Source organism: Eptesicus fuscus, chromosome 15 (genome assembly GCF_027574615.1).
Source record: "Eptesicus fuscus isolate TK198812 chromosome 15, DD_ASM_mEF_20220401, whole genome shotgun sequence".
In the NCBI taxonomy this organism is placed as follows: Eukaryota; Metazoa; Chordata; class Mammalia; order Chiroptera; family Vespertilionidae; genus Eptesicus; species Eptesicus fuscus.
Genome location: NC_072487.1, coordinates 71,723,027 through 71,741,065, shown reverse-complemented (window position 1 = coordinate 71,741,065; position 18,039 = coordinate 71,723,027). Strand labels below are relative to the sequence as shown.

Genomic DNA, 18,039 nt, shown 5'->3' with positions numbered 1-18,039 from the left:
ATTAGCAGTGACTCTCAATTGCCCCTAGTTCCTAATCCCCTAACCAACTTTCTGTTTCTATGGATTTACATATTTTGGACATTTCATATAAATAGACTCATACAATATGTGGTCTTTTGTGATTGGCTTCTTTCACAAAATAAAGTATTTTTTGAGGTTCATCTATGTAGTAACATGTATCAGTATGTCATTACTCTTCATTATAGATTAATATTCCATTGTACAGATTTACTATATTTTGTTTATTCAGTTATCTGTTGATGGATGTTTGAATTATTTTCCCTTTTTGGCTGCTATGAATAATACTACTATGAACATTTGTGTACACGGTTTTGTGTGGACATATATTTTTAGTTCTCATGAGTATATACTTAGGGGAAAAAAGACTGTTTTTCAAAGAGGCTACATCACCAGCAGTGAATGAGGGTTCAATTTTCTTCACATCATCACCAACAATTGTTATTATCTGTCTTTTGTATGATAACCATCAAAGGGGGTGTGAAGTGGTATCTCATTGTGGGTTTTATTAAAATTTTTAGGGTGACATTGATTAATAGGGTCATATAGGTTTCAAATGTCAATTTCTATGATACATGATCTGTATATTGCACTGTGACCACTACCCAAAGTCACATCATCTTCCATCACCATATATTTGGCCCCTTTACCCTTTACTACCCCCCATGCCCTTCCCTCTGATAATCACCATACTGTTGTCTGCCTGTGTCTATGAGTTTCAGTTTTATATCCACACATGAGTTGTGATTTGCGTTTCCCTAATGACTAATGATGTTGAGCATCCTCTCATGTCTCAAATTTGTCTCCCATATGCCCGACGTGTTTCATCTCGTCATTTTATATCCGTGTTTTTTTGCAGTACTGCTTTTCTTAAAACTAGGTATTATGTGAAGGGCCCTCTTCAGTTTAAACAAGCTTAATTATTTCTACAAAAATATGTACCTGTGGTGAATAAGCATATATATTCTCTGATTGTTTTGGGGTTTTTGTTTGAGAGAAGTGTGGCCAGTGGCAGTGCAGGTCTATGATTTACTGAGAGATTAGTATTTTGGCTCTTTTTCTTTTCACTTTTAAAGAAAATTCATTTTATATATACACATGGTATATATAAAACTATTGAAAGGATTTTGGTGAAAATATAAATGAAAAGTTGCCTATGATATGTAGTTAAATGTAAAAACAATATATTTTAAATGATATATTTTTTTTTAATAAAATATTCTGTATTAAATAAATGTGGTGAGTCCTGTTTGCTCTTAGTGCCCATTTGGCCTTTTCCCTCTGGGGGTGCTGATTTTCTCAGTCTGGTGCACTTGAGTTGTGTATTTTCTGTGCTTGTTTATAGAAATGAAAGGTTTTGTTCAGTATTAGTCCTTGATTGGAAAGCAGTGGGAAAGGCCTCTGTTTATCAGTCCCGCAGGTCTGTACCGAGTTCCCCATGAGGGGGTTGGAGGCACCGGTGGCATGCTCCACACCACTTCCCAGTTCTGGTCCAAAGCTCTTTGAGCAGATACTAGGTGTAGCGGTTAATAAAACGGATTTTTTTCAATAGATGGAGTTACACGTATGTTGATATATATGCGATTTGATATGTATGCTATTTTGTTGTATTGACAACAAGCTTCAAAACTTCATATGTCAAATTTTCTGAAGGTGTTAACATCATAGATATTTTTACGCTTAAAAATGTCGAATTTTATGCCAAAAAAAGAGCATTTGCGGGAAGTTTTAATTCATTACTTTATTTTGAAGAAAAGTGCTGCTGAAAGCTTCGGGAAGCTTATGGTGAACATGCTCCATCTCAAGATACTTGTGAACGCTGGTTTAAACGCTTTAAAAGTGATGATTTCGATGAACGCTGGTTTAAACGCTTTAAAAGTGATGATTTCGATGTGAAAGACAAAAAACGTCCAGGTCAACCGAAAAAGTTTGAAGACCAACAATTACAAGCATTATTTGATGAAGATGCGTGTCAAACTCAAAAACAACTTGCAGAAAGATTAAATGTTGCTCAGCAAACAATTTCCGATCGATTACAAGCAATGGGAAAGATTTTAAAGGAAGGAAAATGGGTGCCACATCAACTGAACGAAAGACAAATGGAAAACCGAAAAGTGATAAGTAAAATGTTGCTTCAACGGCACGAAAGAAAGTCTTTTTTGCATCGAATTGTGACTGGCGATGAAAAGTGGATTTATTTTGAGAATCCCAAATGCACAAAATCATGGGTTGATCCAGGTCAACAATCAACATCGACTGCAAGGCCAAATCGCTTCGGAAAGAAGACAATGCTCTGCGTTTGGTGGGATCAGGAAGGTGTGGTGTATTATGAGCTTCTAAAACTAGGCAAAACCGTTAATATTGATCACTACCGAAAACAAATAATCAATTTGAACCACGCTTTGATTGTGAAATGACCAGAATGGGTCACGGCAAAGTAATTTTGCTTCATGATAACATAACCATCACACACTTCAAAACCAGTTAAAGACACGTTAAAAGATCTTGCCTGGGAAGTATTAACCCACCCGCCGTATTCACCAGACCTTGCTCCTTCAGATGACCACTTGTTCCGATCGATGGCACACGCACTTTCTGAGCAGCACTTCAAAACGTACAAAGAAGTGGAAAATTGGGTCTGAATGGTTTGCCTCAAAACAAGAAAAGTTCTATTGGGACGGTATCCACAAATTACCTGAAAGATGGGGGAAATGTGTAGCTAGCGATGGACATTACTTTGAATAAAGCACTTTTGATGTTTCTCTTGAAATTGTCGTGTTTTCTTTGATTATAAAATCTGCATTATTAACCAGTATACCCAGTAAATTAAACACCTTTCTACTTTCAAATATTGACTAGGTTTTGGGCATTTCTTTGAAATAGAGACAATTTCTTTGGGAATAATTTTTTAAAAAGGTGTTTTTTTTGTTTTTTTTTTATTCCCTCCCTTTTTATATTTGTTTTGGTCTGAATAGAAAACAGGATCAAAGAGCTTATAGAGAACAAGAAATATATTGGTAGTGGTTCTGGACCAGTGTTTGCATTTGGGGAAATGGAGTGAAGTGGGAATCCAGCTGAATAGCATCAGCTTTTAACATTGGCCCTTCTTTCCCGGCATTCCTTTCATTGTTTGAGCTCATCTTTTGGTTAGCTTTCCTATTTGTTTTCTCTTTCTTTCTTGAGTTCACAAACTGGTAATTGAACTTGTTAGTGCAGTGTCATGTACTTGTAGGGAAGTATAAATAAGGGTATTTTTTTACAGACTGAATACATCCATGTGGCTGGTAATTGGGTAAAGAAATAGAACATACAGCACCTTGGCAACCTCTCATGTTCCCGCTCACCTAGACTCTAACTCTTTATGTACAGAGTGAGAAAGTGCATTTCAGTGCATGAAAGGCCTGAGAGTTCCTATAGAATATCTTATTTGGGTATAATAAATTCTCTTTTTACTCTCAAAGATATGTATTTTCACCTTATATTAAGCCATTCATCCAAGTTGTCAGAGACTTTTCAGTTTCCCAGCTGTGACTGTCTTAATGGAGCTTTTTTTTTTTCTTCTTCCTGAAAATACCTTCTGATAATATGTGCATGATAAATAAACTTCTTTCCACTTACTGTGTAAGGAATCATAGTCCAGAGAGTGAGAAATGGGCAGAATGAATGGTGTTGTGCTTAAAATAGCTCTTGCATGTAGTTACAGTAGTAATGAAGTGTTAGAAATAGCTTTGAATACTGTCAGAAAAATGATCAAAGCCCAAGTGCTTGCAGGGTTCTGGTTGCCATGGTGACAAAGCAGCATGGACTACTTGGTGGGATTATACAAGGCAGCATCTTGAGACATATTTGAGACACACAGCTGTGTCTACCACTGATATCCATGACTTTGGTGCTTTGAAACAGCAGAGGCCTCCAAGTCACTAATTATTTGATTCCAAAGGAGCAAATACAGCAAGCCAAAATAAGCGTTGGAGCCCATGAGTGTATATATGTACAGAGACGTACACCAACGTGAAGTGTAATGGTCTTAAATAAAAATCATGGCAGAAATTATTTGAATTAAATGTGCTCCCAATATTTTACGTTAAAGAAGAAATCATCTACAATGCTTCCTTTAAAAGCTTATTTTTCGGAAGCCCTGGCTCCTAAAGAGGAAAGGATAACTGAGAAATTACCAGTTTGCCACATTGTCTCCCTCTCCTTCCTCTCTTTCCCCTTCCTCTTCCTTCTCTTTCAAAACATTAATACTTTCCCAGAGGCAAGTTTCACAAGCTGGTAAAGTAAGGTATATGTTATTCAGAAATAATACCCTACACTATTGTACAGGTTTGTACTGTGTGCTTTCATTTTATATGGCTTCCCACTCAAAAGAATTGTCCTTATTTAAAAAAAAAAAATCGCCCTTGACTTTGAGGCAGACTGCCACCAGAGTGATCTAGAGAAGAAGCATTGACTAATAAAATTTTAATGTGTGCCACAAATGGGACTTAAAATTTTCTAGCAGCCAGATTTTTTAAATGTAAAAAGAAAAGTGAAAAGTTAATTTTAATATCTTTTATTTGATCCATTGTATCAAAAATATTTTATTTCAGTATGTAATCAATATAGGAAAATTGAGATCTTTTACATTCTTTTTTTTCCATACTTAGTCTTGGAAGTACACCGAGTGTTTTATACTTACATACATTTCCGTTCAGATTAGCCACATTTCAAGCACTCCGTAGCCACATGTGGCTATTGGCTCAGGCAAAGTCGCTCCCACTTTTAGATTCTGTTCTCACAATGGTCCAGTGTGCTGTGCAGTGGATTCAAGTCAGCTACTTTGGGGTTCTCTTCTTCACAGCCCATCAGATGTCCCATTTGTTTCTCCTGGCTCTTCCTGTACAGATGCCGATAGCCTGCAGGTCTTGGCTGTTGTTGATTTGTCCCCACCCACCTGTACGTTAGGATTTGAGGGGCACCTTATCACTTGGCTGTCATAACAAAATACCACAAACTGAGTGGCTTAAGCAACAGAAATGTATTGTCTCAGTTCTGGAGGCTAGAAGTTCACGATCAAGGTGTCAGCAGGCTTGGTTCTTGCTGAGGCCTCTCTCCTTGGCTTGTAGGTGGCCCTTTTCTTGCTGTGTTCTCATGGGGCAGTCCCTCTTTGCATGGGCACCCCTGGTGTCCCTCTGTGCATCCTAATCTCCTTCTTATAAGAACACGAGTCAATTGTTTTAGGGCCCACCCTATAGGCCTCATGCTTGCTTATCTCTTTACAGCCCGTCTCCAGGCACACTCATATTCTGAGGTACGGGGTAGGCATCCATGATTTTGGCTGGTTCAATTTAGTAAAGAGGGTTGAATTGTAAAAACTTGGGAGAAAGTTCCTAAGTTTTGACATCTCAACATTACATTTAAAGCATCTCTGAGAGTCAGGTTTAATCATCTGTACTACACTTCTTTCCTGCCATAATTTCCTAACTTTTGTTGAGAGTGGAGAATTTTAAAAAAGGGAGATCATTGTCATACTTTCATTTCCTCTAAAGCCATGGGAAAAGAATAAGAGCAGCCAATTTATGACACAGGTGCCTTGGCAAGAAGTGAAATATAAGGCCATTTAGCTTACAGGATAATTCACAGAGCCGCATTTCGTTTAATTCTATGGACCATTAATTTCCCATCTCTGCTGACAGTAATAAAGACCAAATGATATATTCTGAGTTTAAAACCAGAGTCAATCTCTGAATAGTAGAGGAATTTGTCTAAAACTCTTCATAAAATACCTTAATTTAGACCCTAATCATATTACAATGGTTTTCTATATTAATTTTCATGATAGAGGTCTCATTAGAAAAAGGGTGATCATAGGACTTATCCTTTTAGGAATTTTAAAAAAATTTAAACCCTATTTCCAAAAAGAAATTGCTATCTTTATAGCAAGTCTTGAGACTGGAGTGGTAGATGTTCTAAGTTCTATTAAGGAAAATAGTATAGAATTTAGCCAATAAATCATAAAATATTTGTATATTATGACTTACTGTCAGGAACTTTGTTCTAGCCTTTAGATCACTTTTTATGTGCTTTTAGCTCTTATACAAAATTCCCTTCCCATAAAACTCAGTCATTAACTATCTGAAGTTTTGTAGTCTGAAAAAAAACCCACAGAGTTCTGATTCTGTTTTCTCTCTTAATAAGATATAACTGAGGTTTATTAAATTTGTCAGTTTTAGAAACTTAAAGGAACTTGCAGGCAAATGCTTAACTTGAAAATTTGCCTAAAGACTTTACACGGTATCTTTAAAGATGCACCCAGGAGTTGTCAGGTCTCATGAAGGTGATGTGGCTGCCTAATGCTTTTATGTAATAGTGCAGTCTTCTTGGCAGCAGCTAGTTGATAGGAGTCTTAAAGATTCTAGCAGCAACTTCCATTTTTAAATATCTGATTAGCTCTTCCTAATGCAGCTTCTTACTAGAGATCCCTGGAGACAGGAAAAAGAGGAAAACTTGCAATAAATGTGGAAACTAGTATCTATAGTTAACCAATTTCTGTAATCTGAAATGAGTTTTTACTTATCATAAGGATAATGGAAATGGATTAAAAAATGCAATTACTAGCTTATTCTCCTTGTGTGTGCCTGAAATTTTGGGAAAACCTTTTGTTTTTTTACTCATTTTTTTTAACATCTGGTACAGAAATGTGAATCTTCTGTTAACTCATCAGTTCCACTTACAGAAATTTACCTCTCACTCAGCCTATATAATAAAAGCCTAATATGCAAATCGACTGAATGGCGGAATGACCGGTCGCACTGACTACCAGGGGACAGACGCTCAACGCAGGAGCTGTCCATAGGCCCCAGGCCAGCCAAGACGGGTGCCAGCAGGGGCCCCCTGATCGCCCTGCCAGTCGCCCTGCAGAGGGAGGCGACAGGCGGCGGTGGCAGGAGGCAGGGCCAGCGAGTGGGCAGCACCAGGCCGGCCAAGGCAGGTGCCAGTGGGGGTCCCCTGAGTGCCCTGCCAGTTGCCCTGCAGATTGGCCTGATTGTTTGCCAGGCCTAGGGACCTTACCCATGCACAAATTTCGTGCACTGGGCCTCTAGTATCACATAACTATTCAAGTTTGTTAAATATGAAGATGTTTATTGCATCTTATAACAGGGAAAAGCTGGAAGCAATATAAATGTCCATCAGGAGGGATTAGTTAAAGTGGTTCATTATATACTACACTAGAAGCCCAGCACGCAAAATCGCGTGGCCCTGCCCACCCACGTGGCCTCGCCGTGCTTGCAGCCCCTCCCACCCGCCTGCCGCCTCACCACACTCACAGCTCTGCCCACCCGTGCCAGTCTTTGGTTGTTACGGCATTAGGGCCATGGGCTTTTTATATATATTGATTGTACATAGTAAATATTGATATAATTCTGTATTCATTAAAGAAACATGACATATTAGTAAATAAAAAAGGCATGTTATATTATAAAAAAAGGCATGTTATAAAACTTTATATATAGTTGGATCCCATTTATTTAAAATAATAGAAAAACTCACATATATATTAAATGTACATATAAAATACATTCGCAGTGGGGGCTAGAATTGAGGGGAGAAGCAATAGGGTATTTTTTTACTTCTTGTTTTATATATATTTTTAAAATATATTTTTATTGATTTCAGAGAGGAAGGGAGAGGGAGAGGAGAGATGGAAATATCATTGATGAGAGAGAATCATTGATTGGCTGCCTCCTGCATGTCCCCCTACTGGGGATCGAGCCCGCAACCCTGGCATGTGCCCTTGACCAGAATTGAACCCGGGACCCTTCAGCCCTAGCTGGTTTGGCTCTATCCATTGAGCCAAACAAGCTAGGGCTAAACCCAAACCAGCTAGGGCTAAACATATATTTTTATTGATTTCGGAGAGGAAGGGAGGAGAGAGAGAGAGAGAGAGAGAGAGAGAGAGAGAGAGAGAGAGAGAGAGAGAAACATCAATGATGGAAGAGAATCATTGATCGGCTGCCTCCTGAACTGAACGCCCCCTATTGGGGATCAAGCCCACAACCTGGGCATGTGCCCTTGACTGTAATCGAATCCGGGACCCTTCAGTCTGCAAGCCGACACTCTATCCACAGAGTCAAACCAGCTAGGGCTATAGTACCTTTGTTTTCCAAGAGATACATTATTTTCAAAATTAAAGAAGGAAGAAAGAAGCATAAGGTCTCTGTGATAGATTGTGAAAACTCATTCCTGTCCTTATATCCATGCCCACAAGTCATCCCCTCTCACACTGACTCTGGGCTTGGCCATGAGATTTGCTTTGGCCAATGGTACAATAGAGACTTGATGCAAAGACTTGAAAAGAAAAATGCATATTCGAACTGCCCTTTCTTTTACTGCTCTTCGGATCCTTACAACCAGTCTCAGATGAACAGACTCAAGCTAGCCTGTTGGATGATGGGAAACATGTCGCCTCCCACCATGGCCACCACCCAGGCAACTGCTGGATATTTGAGGGAGGCCATCCTCCACTCGCTGTCCACAGTTGCATGAGTGAGGTCTGGCCGAGACTTGTGCTACATTTTATTAGCTTATAATTGCCTTTGTTTCTCTTAAATATCTTATGTAGCCCTCTCTCTCTGATGATCTCTTCTTTCTCTTTTGCATATCCAAATCTATCTTCCTCACTACTCAAACCCTCAATAAATCTCTTTTCTATACTCTTCTATTACTTTTACCGAGTACTGTATAATTTAGTGTTTAATGTGCTTTTTTTCTCTTTTTCTGTATATATATTGGTCTTTTCTCTCTACCTAATAATAAGCTCCTTGATTGTACAGATCATATTTCACATTATTTTCTCAGGCTTTCATAATATTTAGCACTTGATAGAATCATATGTAGTGCCAGGTTTCCTCCTTCCATCCAGTGTCTTCAACATACACCTCACCTAATTACAGGGCATGTGCCACCAATAGCAGCATGACACACCACTGGTGCAAGGGAAAAGCTACACAAACACAAGCTGTATTTGCTTCTGCTCTGCAACTACCTCATTTCCACGAAATTATGTTTCCTTCACCAAGTAAATTTTAAAAAGCAGGTCTGTGTGTATGTATGTGGTCTCTTTTTGCCAATCCAAGACATGTATGTGTATTATACACAGTGCTGCACATGTGTGTATATTTGTTAACATGAAAAGAATCGTAATGATATAGTAAGTTAACACCGTTTACATTAATACTGTATATGCATAAAATCTGGAAAGATATACAGCCCTCCCCTCTAAAACAGCCAATCTAAACTACTACCTCAAATTCCTGTGAAATTGTATAGTGTACCAAGAACATTCAGCTTATCTAGTTATGTGAGATAAATAAAGATTTATTTCATACTTGAAAGTTAAAAGAGGTTTAAATGAGAGAATTTATATTTTAAAAGTCTTTTACTACTAAACATTGGTTTTCTCTATTTTAAGTATTTTGGTAGACATTTGGGTTATAGGGATTCATTCTGAAATATAGCCTGCTTCTTTTCTTAATTGAAAATAGTGCCCGTTGTGATCATAGGGATATTGACTTAGACAAAGTGATATTAACACAGAGATAAACAATTGAACTGATTGAAAGGAGTAGAGATTCCAAAATAAAAATACTAGTTTATCTGGCAACATCAGTGGAAGGGATTGGTCCTCTCCCTTCCTTCTTTCTCTAAAATCAATAAAAACATACATGTTTTTTTAAAAATAGAGATATCTTTCACCAAAGTGATAAAAATATGAGACTTTGCATTAAAGGCTCCAAGAAATATTAGACCTTTATGGAAAAAGTTATAAAATTTATTTAGTGACAATATTTTTAACATAAATGGAAAGGGATACTATTTACATGAAAAGTTATTTTTATACTGTTAATTTCCAAAATGGATCTTTAGATTAAGTCAGTCATTAAAACTCTACCATTAGGATTTTTGTTTTAGAACTTTGATAAGCTCATTTTAAAATTCATATGCAAGTACCAGGAACCAAGTATAGCCACTTGAAAAAGAAGAAGCATGCCAGACTTATTATAAAGCTGTAGTAATTAACAGAATGTTAATGAGGAAGTAGAAAAACAGACCAGTGGAATAAAAAATTAAACAGCTGAGACACAAGCATAAGGGAACACTGATGATATTAGCCAAAATAATATTTTTTTAAAAATCATTCAGATATAATTTATTTTTGGTTATGTTGAAGAGTTAAATTTGAAAGCCAACACTTTATATCTTTACAAAGACTGTGTTATTGTATGGATGAATTGCTTTAAAAAGATATTAAAAGCACTAAACATAAAGACTAAGATTGATATGTTTGATAACTACTCATATCAGTAAAAATGAGAAGACAAGTCACAGACTGGGATAAGAAGTGTATCACACTGTAATCAATGAATGATTGTTGTTCCTTATAAAACAAATTACTTTGGCAGTATAGCTCTCACGAGATTTAGTTTCCTTTATTATGAATACCGTGAGCTTGTCAGAATTCCACAAGTCAGCAAAATCCTTAGATTCTTTTTCTTGATCTGTTTTGTCCCTCTGAAGGAATATATTTGAGGCCACTCTCCTATGTTTATTCACAGGCTTTTGGTTTTGCCCTGAGGATGCGACACAGTCTTAAACTAGCATTTCTCAAATTGTCTTTTTTATACTCCTGCTTTAGAAACTGTTGTGTATTTCCGGTTCTGGAATGTGTGGCTTTTCTCTTTTCCTTTCCATCCGTGTTTGCAGCTGGTTCTTTTCTGAGTTCATCTCTCGTATTTTGTAAAGTACAACTAAGAGCATCCAGGGCTAATAGCATACCATCTCTTGGCTTTCTCCTATAAATCCACAAGTTCATTTGTCACGTTATCTGCTTTCCAAGTTATTGCCAGAAATACAGTTCTGCCGCTGTGTTATATATATGTCATCATTTTTCCAGTCTTCAGTCACAGTTACTTGTTGCTCATTCCCGATGACAGCCTCACATATATGGTGTGTTTGATATGGCAGTAGCCCGCTCCTGGTTCCATTTTCTCTCTTGGCTTTTCCTAAGTAAGCCTGCGGTAACTACTCCAAAATTATAGTGCCTTACTGCGATGGAGACTTATTTCCAGCTCCCGTGTTAGCCACAAGTTATATGAAATGTGTCTTGCTCTGTGTTCCAGGCAGAGGAGCAGCCCGTTTTTGGTCTTAGGTCAGAGGGAAAGGTGAAAATGCTGACCCATGGAATAGCTCTTAGATCTTCTTCTCGGATATGGTGTAGATAACTTACAATTATATTTCATTGACCATCCCACGTTTCATGGCAGGCCCAGTGTCTGCATCGTAGCGTATTTGTCTCTAAGGGAGGAACAGTAGCTATCAGGCCCAAAGACAGGGAGCAGTCGTTTCACCTATAGGGAAGGGGTAGAATAGTTGAGAACAATACTACCTGCGCTTTCACTTCTAGAGCCCCTAAAGCAGTGTTTTCAAAGTGCGGAGTTCTTAGGTGGAGATTAACATTTGGAAGCTGTCATTGTATAAGTGAGTGCAATACGATCACCCCTGAGAGGGAAGAGAGCACTGGATTCCTCATGGGGCACTAAGAATTAGCTGTCAGAAGTAGGGGAGAGATAGGAAAGAACACGCTCTGGACCTTCTCGTAGAGCTGTTCTCCAAAAATTATAACATTAAAAAAAAAGCCTGAATGCAAACGCTTTTAGATCTATCCAGTTTGTCATCACAAGACTTCGTTTCCAAATAGCAGGTATTTAAAATTAAAATGCGTGTATTTGTTCTTACAGAGATTTGCCACAATATGGGCAGAAGCAGTGGCAATCCTATTTTGGAAGAACTTTTGATGTTTACACCAAACTCTGGAAGTTCCAGCAGCAGCACCGGTAAAGGAATTTTATAGTTAAAGGAGAGTGAAACTCCATTTTGTATTAATCACAGTTTTGACCTTTTTACTACCTTTGTGCTTTTTACCTGGATACATCTTAATATATTTTATCTTCATGAGCCAAATGAAAACAAATTGATTTTTTAATGTTTATTTAAGGTTTTAAAATGTAAGTTCTTAGGATTTTTAAAGAAAATGTTACATGTTAAATGGTTCAGATGAATTCTACCCTAGTATAGCTTGGCTGATTCATGGTTTCATTCTTTAAATAGGTGTTGTTTATTGGCCAAAACTATTTGAGGGTGTTGCTTCTAATTTTCATGAACAAAGCTCAAAGAAGTTTCTATTTATGTTTCAACTTAAATGGACATTTAGTAAATGCTTTTTGAATGTAATTGAATGATTATGTTTCAATCTCATGAAAAATTCATAAATCTGAATTCATGAATTTAAAATTTCATGCTGGATTGGGTATCATTTATCCTATTAAGTTTACAGATTTGGTTATTTTTGAAATTTATAGTCTCTTATTTCTATTTTCTTATTTCCTATATAAAACAGACAAGTCTTGGATAATCGGTATGGCTTGAAGCGGTGGCAAATAGGGGAAATTGCTTCTAAGATTGGGCAGCTATACTACCATTATTAGTAAGTGAATTGTATATGGGAAAATCAAGCATTGACCTGATTTAAACACAGCATGCGGAAGTATGCATGGTATATTACTTGGTTGGAGGGAAAACTAAGGAGTTACAAATGAAAACCTTAGTAATTCAGATCATATTGATTAAGACTGCATTATGAATTGACCTTCCATAATCAAAGTAACGTTATTTGCTTCAATGGCTCACCTTCCAAACAGTTCATTTGGTCAGACTCATCTATAACTTAAAGGAGTAAGATCTTGGTTTTTGGTATATGAATTTCTAGTTTGTAATGGCTTCACTTAAGTTTTGATACTGTGCAGAGATATATCATAACTTTTATGTTTGAATACGTGGTTTTCAGGAGGATATTTTAAGATTCATACCTATAGGATATGTCTAAAAAGTTACATGAATTAGATAATGATACTTCTGATTATATCCTTAGAGCAGCATCTATAGGGGCTGGCAAAAGTAGGTCTACAGTTGTACTTATTGAAAATAATGCAATAATTAATAATAATGCCAGAATAAAATCTGTGTTCCGTGTACTCACAACTCTAAACCTACTACCTATATGTAGTCCCACCCATGAGTCAGGGACAGAAGAGAACTCCTTTTAGGACTAAATCTTATTATCATGAAGCAATACCAGGTATGCCATAAAAAGACTTGGACCATTTGTAACTTACTAGGCCAGAAAAATTCCTTCCTCTTCCTGTCTTTTGGCATGGCACCCATAATTCCCACCATTAAAATCACTCTCTTCGGTAGAGTATTTTCTTAAGAAGTCATTTATAAAACTAGACATGTGGTGTGTTTTGTATATTTTAATTAATTTTTCAATTACAGTTTTCCTTCAGTATTGTATTGGTTTTAGGTATACAGCATAGTGATTAGACAGTCGTATACTTTACAAAGTGTCCCCCTGATATTTCCAGTACCCACTTGGCACCATACTTAGTTACTACAATATTATTGACTATATTCCCTATGCTGTACTTTACATCCCCGTGACTATTCTGTAACTACTAGTCCCTTCATCTCTTTCACCCAGTTCTCTAAACAAAGAGCCTAATTCATCAGCATCCTTTGAAGATTAATATGGATTAATCCATTTCTGAAATCTGTGAGAAAAAAATGAAAGAAATTAGTCAAAGGACAAGTGACTATGTATGGATTTGAGGAAGGTCATGAAAGGCCTGGTTCTGGGTGGAAATGCTGTTTGGAGAGTCCCTGAGAAGAATGAGAATAATGTGTGCTTTGGGTTGCCATCCAAAAGGATTGGGAGCAGTGGGGAGGTATTTTTTTTAAAATTATCATTATTATTATTATTTTTACACATTTTAAGGGTGATATGAATATTGCTTTGCTGATTCAAATTTAGGACAGTCATTCCCATCCCTCATGTACAGGAATGAAAGAATAATGGAACAAGTATTGATCATAACGAAGAATTTGAGACATTGTCAAATTTAAAGATTTTTTTCTCTCATAGCTTACGCACATCTGAGACCAGCTATCTGAATGAGGCTTTCTCCTTCTATTCTGCAATCAGACAGAGATCATACTATTCTCAAGTCAATAAAGAAGACAGGTATGCACGTACTATATTTTTAGAGACAGGAGGTGTAAAACACTTAATTTTTAGTTTGTGGGCAAATTATGCAGAAGCGCACACATTTGTTTATAACTTTTATTCATTTCATGGGTTTTATGGGATGCCTACTATGTAGCGGGCCTTCTTAAGCATGCAAAGATAGGTTACCAAAGAGCAATAAATATTACAGACTAGAGGCCCGATGCACAAAGATTTGTGCAAGAATGGGCCTTCCTTCCCCTGGCTGCCGGCACGGCCTTTGCTCCGGCCAGAGCCGCCTTTCCACTTTCCCATGCTGCCCAGAGGCCTGGGGCGGTGCAGAACACCTGTGTCATCACCATGGCGACGACGCAAGCATCCCACCCCCGGCCACTGGCGCCTGCATATGCAAATTAACCTGTCATCTTTGTTGGGTTAATTTGCTTACTCACCCCTGATTGGTTGGTGGGCGTTGTGAAGGTATGGTCAATTTGCATGTTACTCTTTTATTAGAGTAGATGTTGTAACAGATGTCACAGTACCAGTGGAGTCAGAGCACAAAGGAGGGGTGGATTACTTCTTTATGAGAGCTTGGGGTCACACCAAGTTTCATTGAAAAGAAACAACTCCAGAGTGAGGCTTAACTGATAATGTCAGGTCTCTTAGTTCATATACATTCAGAAGCCTGTTGATAGTTGTCATGTAGGACTCACGAAAAGGCGCTAAGCTGTTTGAATTTTATTTTATAAACCCACTACTGCCATGCAGTTGTTAGAAGGAAAAAACCTGGTGCAATTCATTAAGTTCCCGACAGTAATCTATTGAGCACTTACACCTCTGGCAGTGTGGCCGGGGCTTGGGTGGGAAAAGAAAAGAAGAAGGTGTACAGGTGAGCTCTTTCCCTTTCAGGCAATTACCTTCTCGTGGGCGTTACAGACATCTTTGGGTCCCAAGTAGATGGTGATGCTATTAATTCCAGAGGAGTGTGGAATGTGGGAGAAACCAGGGACCTGGCGCAGGATCTTCATTGTTAGTGCTTCGAGAATTGTTAGAAGAGCCAAAACCGGTTTGGCTCAGTGGATAGAGCGTCGGCCTGCGGACTGAAAGGTCCCAGGTTCGATTCCGGTCAAGGGCGTGTGCCTTGGTTGCGGGCACATCCCCAGTGGGGGGTGTGCAGGAGGCAGCTGATCGATGTTTCTCTCTCTCATCGATGTTTCTAGCTGTCTATCCCTCTCTCTTCCTCTCTGTAAAAAATCAATAAAATATATTAAAAAAAAAAAAAAAAAAGAATTGTTAGAAGAGAAAGTTCAGGTCTAGAAGATGGGAATGTTCTCTCTACCTCTGGCAACAGAACTCACAGCTGTTATAAGTGAAACGATGATATTCTCTTAGTGCTAGAAGAAAACATAGTTTTGCCCTAGCTGGTTTGGCTCAGTGGATAGAGCATTGGCCTGCGGACTGAAGGGTCCCAGGTTCGATTCTGGCCAAGGGCATATGCCCAAGTTGCGGACTCGATCCCCAGTGTGGGGCATGCAGAAGGCAGCCAGTCAATGATTCTCTCTCATCATTGGTGTTTCTATCTCTCTCTCTCCCCTCTCCCTTCCACTCTGAAAGCAATAAAAATATATTTTAAAAGAAAACAGTTTTGACATGGCTTTCTAGAGAACACTTTGTGCTTGGCTGTCATGAGCTTTCCAGCTCTACGGTGACATTTTTTGGAAAGCCCCACTCTTGTAAATCCCCTTCATGCCCTTGCAAGTCTTGTTCAGACTCGTCCAGAGGAGGTGATTGGATACAAGTGAGGTATGCAGATGCTGAGGTCTCTGTGTTACTGCCTTACTTCATTCTTCTATCAGAAGTTCCATCAGTTATTTTTCCTTCAGATTTTCTTATGATTTGCTTTACATATATTCACTATAGATATATTTCCTACATCCCTCACCCCCTTTTTGCATTTATGTTGTACAATTTGTCTGAATTCTTGGTGAGATAAATTGTATCTCTAAGAACATGCAAAAGGGCTACGTAATATTTTATCAGCAAAGAACTATTTTAAGCAATAGTAAAATACCTTGTATAATTCACTTTTCTAATTTGCCAAGAGGAAAATTGGCCTTAGGCCCGTTGGCTTAAAACCCAACAGTTTGATTTGTGGAAATCATGTTCTATCCTAAGAGCAGACACCACACATCAATTGTTTTCCTGTGCTGCCTCCTAGAGCAGGGCAGATGAACGGAGGTAGGATTATTTGGAACCAGGATGACTAAATCTCTCGCCTTAAAGACACTAAATTAGTATCAACGGACAACCCCAAATCTTGACCTTGTTTTCTGGAAGGACTGTTTAGATGGTACGCTGTTTGTTTCTTAGTTCACATAGGGCAGGAGTGCCAGTCAGGGTAGCGATTGGTGACAACTCCTAAAATCAACAGCCAGTAGATTAAAACAAGAAAGTGTGCCACAATATCACAGTTGCTTTATAAGGCAGAAATCTCTTCTCAAAGGGGCAAGTTCTCTCTGCACTCTCTCAATGCCTCAGCATTCTGTCAAAGCCAGGAGGAACGGACGTTCTAGCCATCCACCCAGGTGACTGCTGTCACTATAGACAACTCTCAACAATGTCTCATTCCATGGGTCCATCCTGTTTAGTAAAGAGAGATGTTACCCCGTAATCACTTGTCCTAGGAACTGCAAACCCCAGCTGGTCAGAGTTCGACATGGAGAAGATAAAGCACTCAGAGGTCCTAACCTCTGTGTACTTTATTGCATTTAGCCACCAGGAAAAACAGTTTCTCTGGCAAGTGCGCAGTCGTATCAATTAGTAAACACATTTCTAAATAAGTCATGGGTCTAAGAAAATTTTTAAGTTTTGTTATGGAAAATGTCAAACATATACGAAAAATATACTGTTGTGAGGTTATTATATTTGTAATGTAGCATGTAGAAAGCCGGAAGTGGACATTGGGAATGTCAGGTTTCACTTGATACGGGATAAGTGTAAAGAGGTGCAGTATTGACTGTAAAAGCCTTTGGTAAGTTGAGGATGCATATTGCTACTCCTAGCAGCACTAAAAGAACAGTAATGCAGAGGTATGAGTATGAGTAAGAAGCCAATAGAGGATAGTACACTAAAATATATCAGATTACCTGGAAAGAAAGCAAGAGAGGAGCAATAAAGGACACAAACACGGAAGGGACAAACCGAAAACAAATAAAGCAAGGTGGAGACGCAAACCCAGAGGACCTGCGTGACGAGGCAGAGACTATCACAGTGGATGAAAAAGCAAGACCTAACCATATACTGTCTACAAAAGATGTGGTAAAATCAAAGGACAAAGGCACTTGAAAGCAGAGGAAAAGGAACAGATATGGCCTGTAAGCACTAAGCACAAGAAAAATGGCTCAGTGATATTAATATATAAAAGATAAGATTTCAAAACAAAGACTGTTCTTCCTGGAATGCTTTTCACCTCATGTTTTTCTGCCTCTTATCTTCTCCTCTTCCATATATATAGCCTTAACTCAAACATTACTCTCTCTGGGAAGTTTACTCCCGCCCAGGATCCAGTCCTGTGGGCTCAAATAGCACCCTTTATTTCTCCTGTCATTATATTTATTCCACTGTGTTTTAAGTATTTATCTGTCTCCTCTATATTTTAAATAATTTTCTGTCTGTAAGAGCTGAGAAGAAGGGACTGTGTAGTTCTGTGTGTGAGTTTTCACTCTGCTTCCAGCACTTAGCATAGTGCCAAATGCATCTAAGTTCTCAATAGTTATTTGTTGAATAAATGAATTGTGGAATGAATCAGTAAGAAATGTGTTAAGACTGTAGGTTATATGCAGAAATATTTATAACTGCAGAATAGGGTCGAAACAGCATATTTTCTTTTTTAACCTAATGACTAATTTTCCATTTATCTA

The 18,039-nt window shown here is 38.1% G+C and overlaps 1 protein-coding gene across 4 annotated transcripts in view; it reads left to right on the top strand.

Annotated features, from left to right (window-relative positions):
- Positions 1–18,039, top strand: part of SCAI (suppressor of cancer cell invasion) — a 67,213-nt gene that overhangs the window by 26,443 nt on the left and 22,731 nt on the right. For all 4 annotated transcript variants that reach the window (XM_028130808.2, XM_008155287.3, XM_054727400.1 and 1 more), the window contains 3 exons: positions 11,799–11,894; positions 12,458–12,544; positions 14,039–14,137. In XM_028130808.2, the coding sequence (XP_027986609.1) occupies positions 11,799–11,894; positions 12,458–12,544; positions 14,039–14,137 (282 nt within the window). The remainder of the gene's footprint in view (positions 1–11,798; positions 11,895–12,457; positions 12,545–14,038; positions 14,138–18,039) is intronic.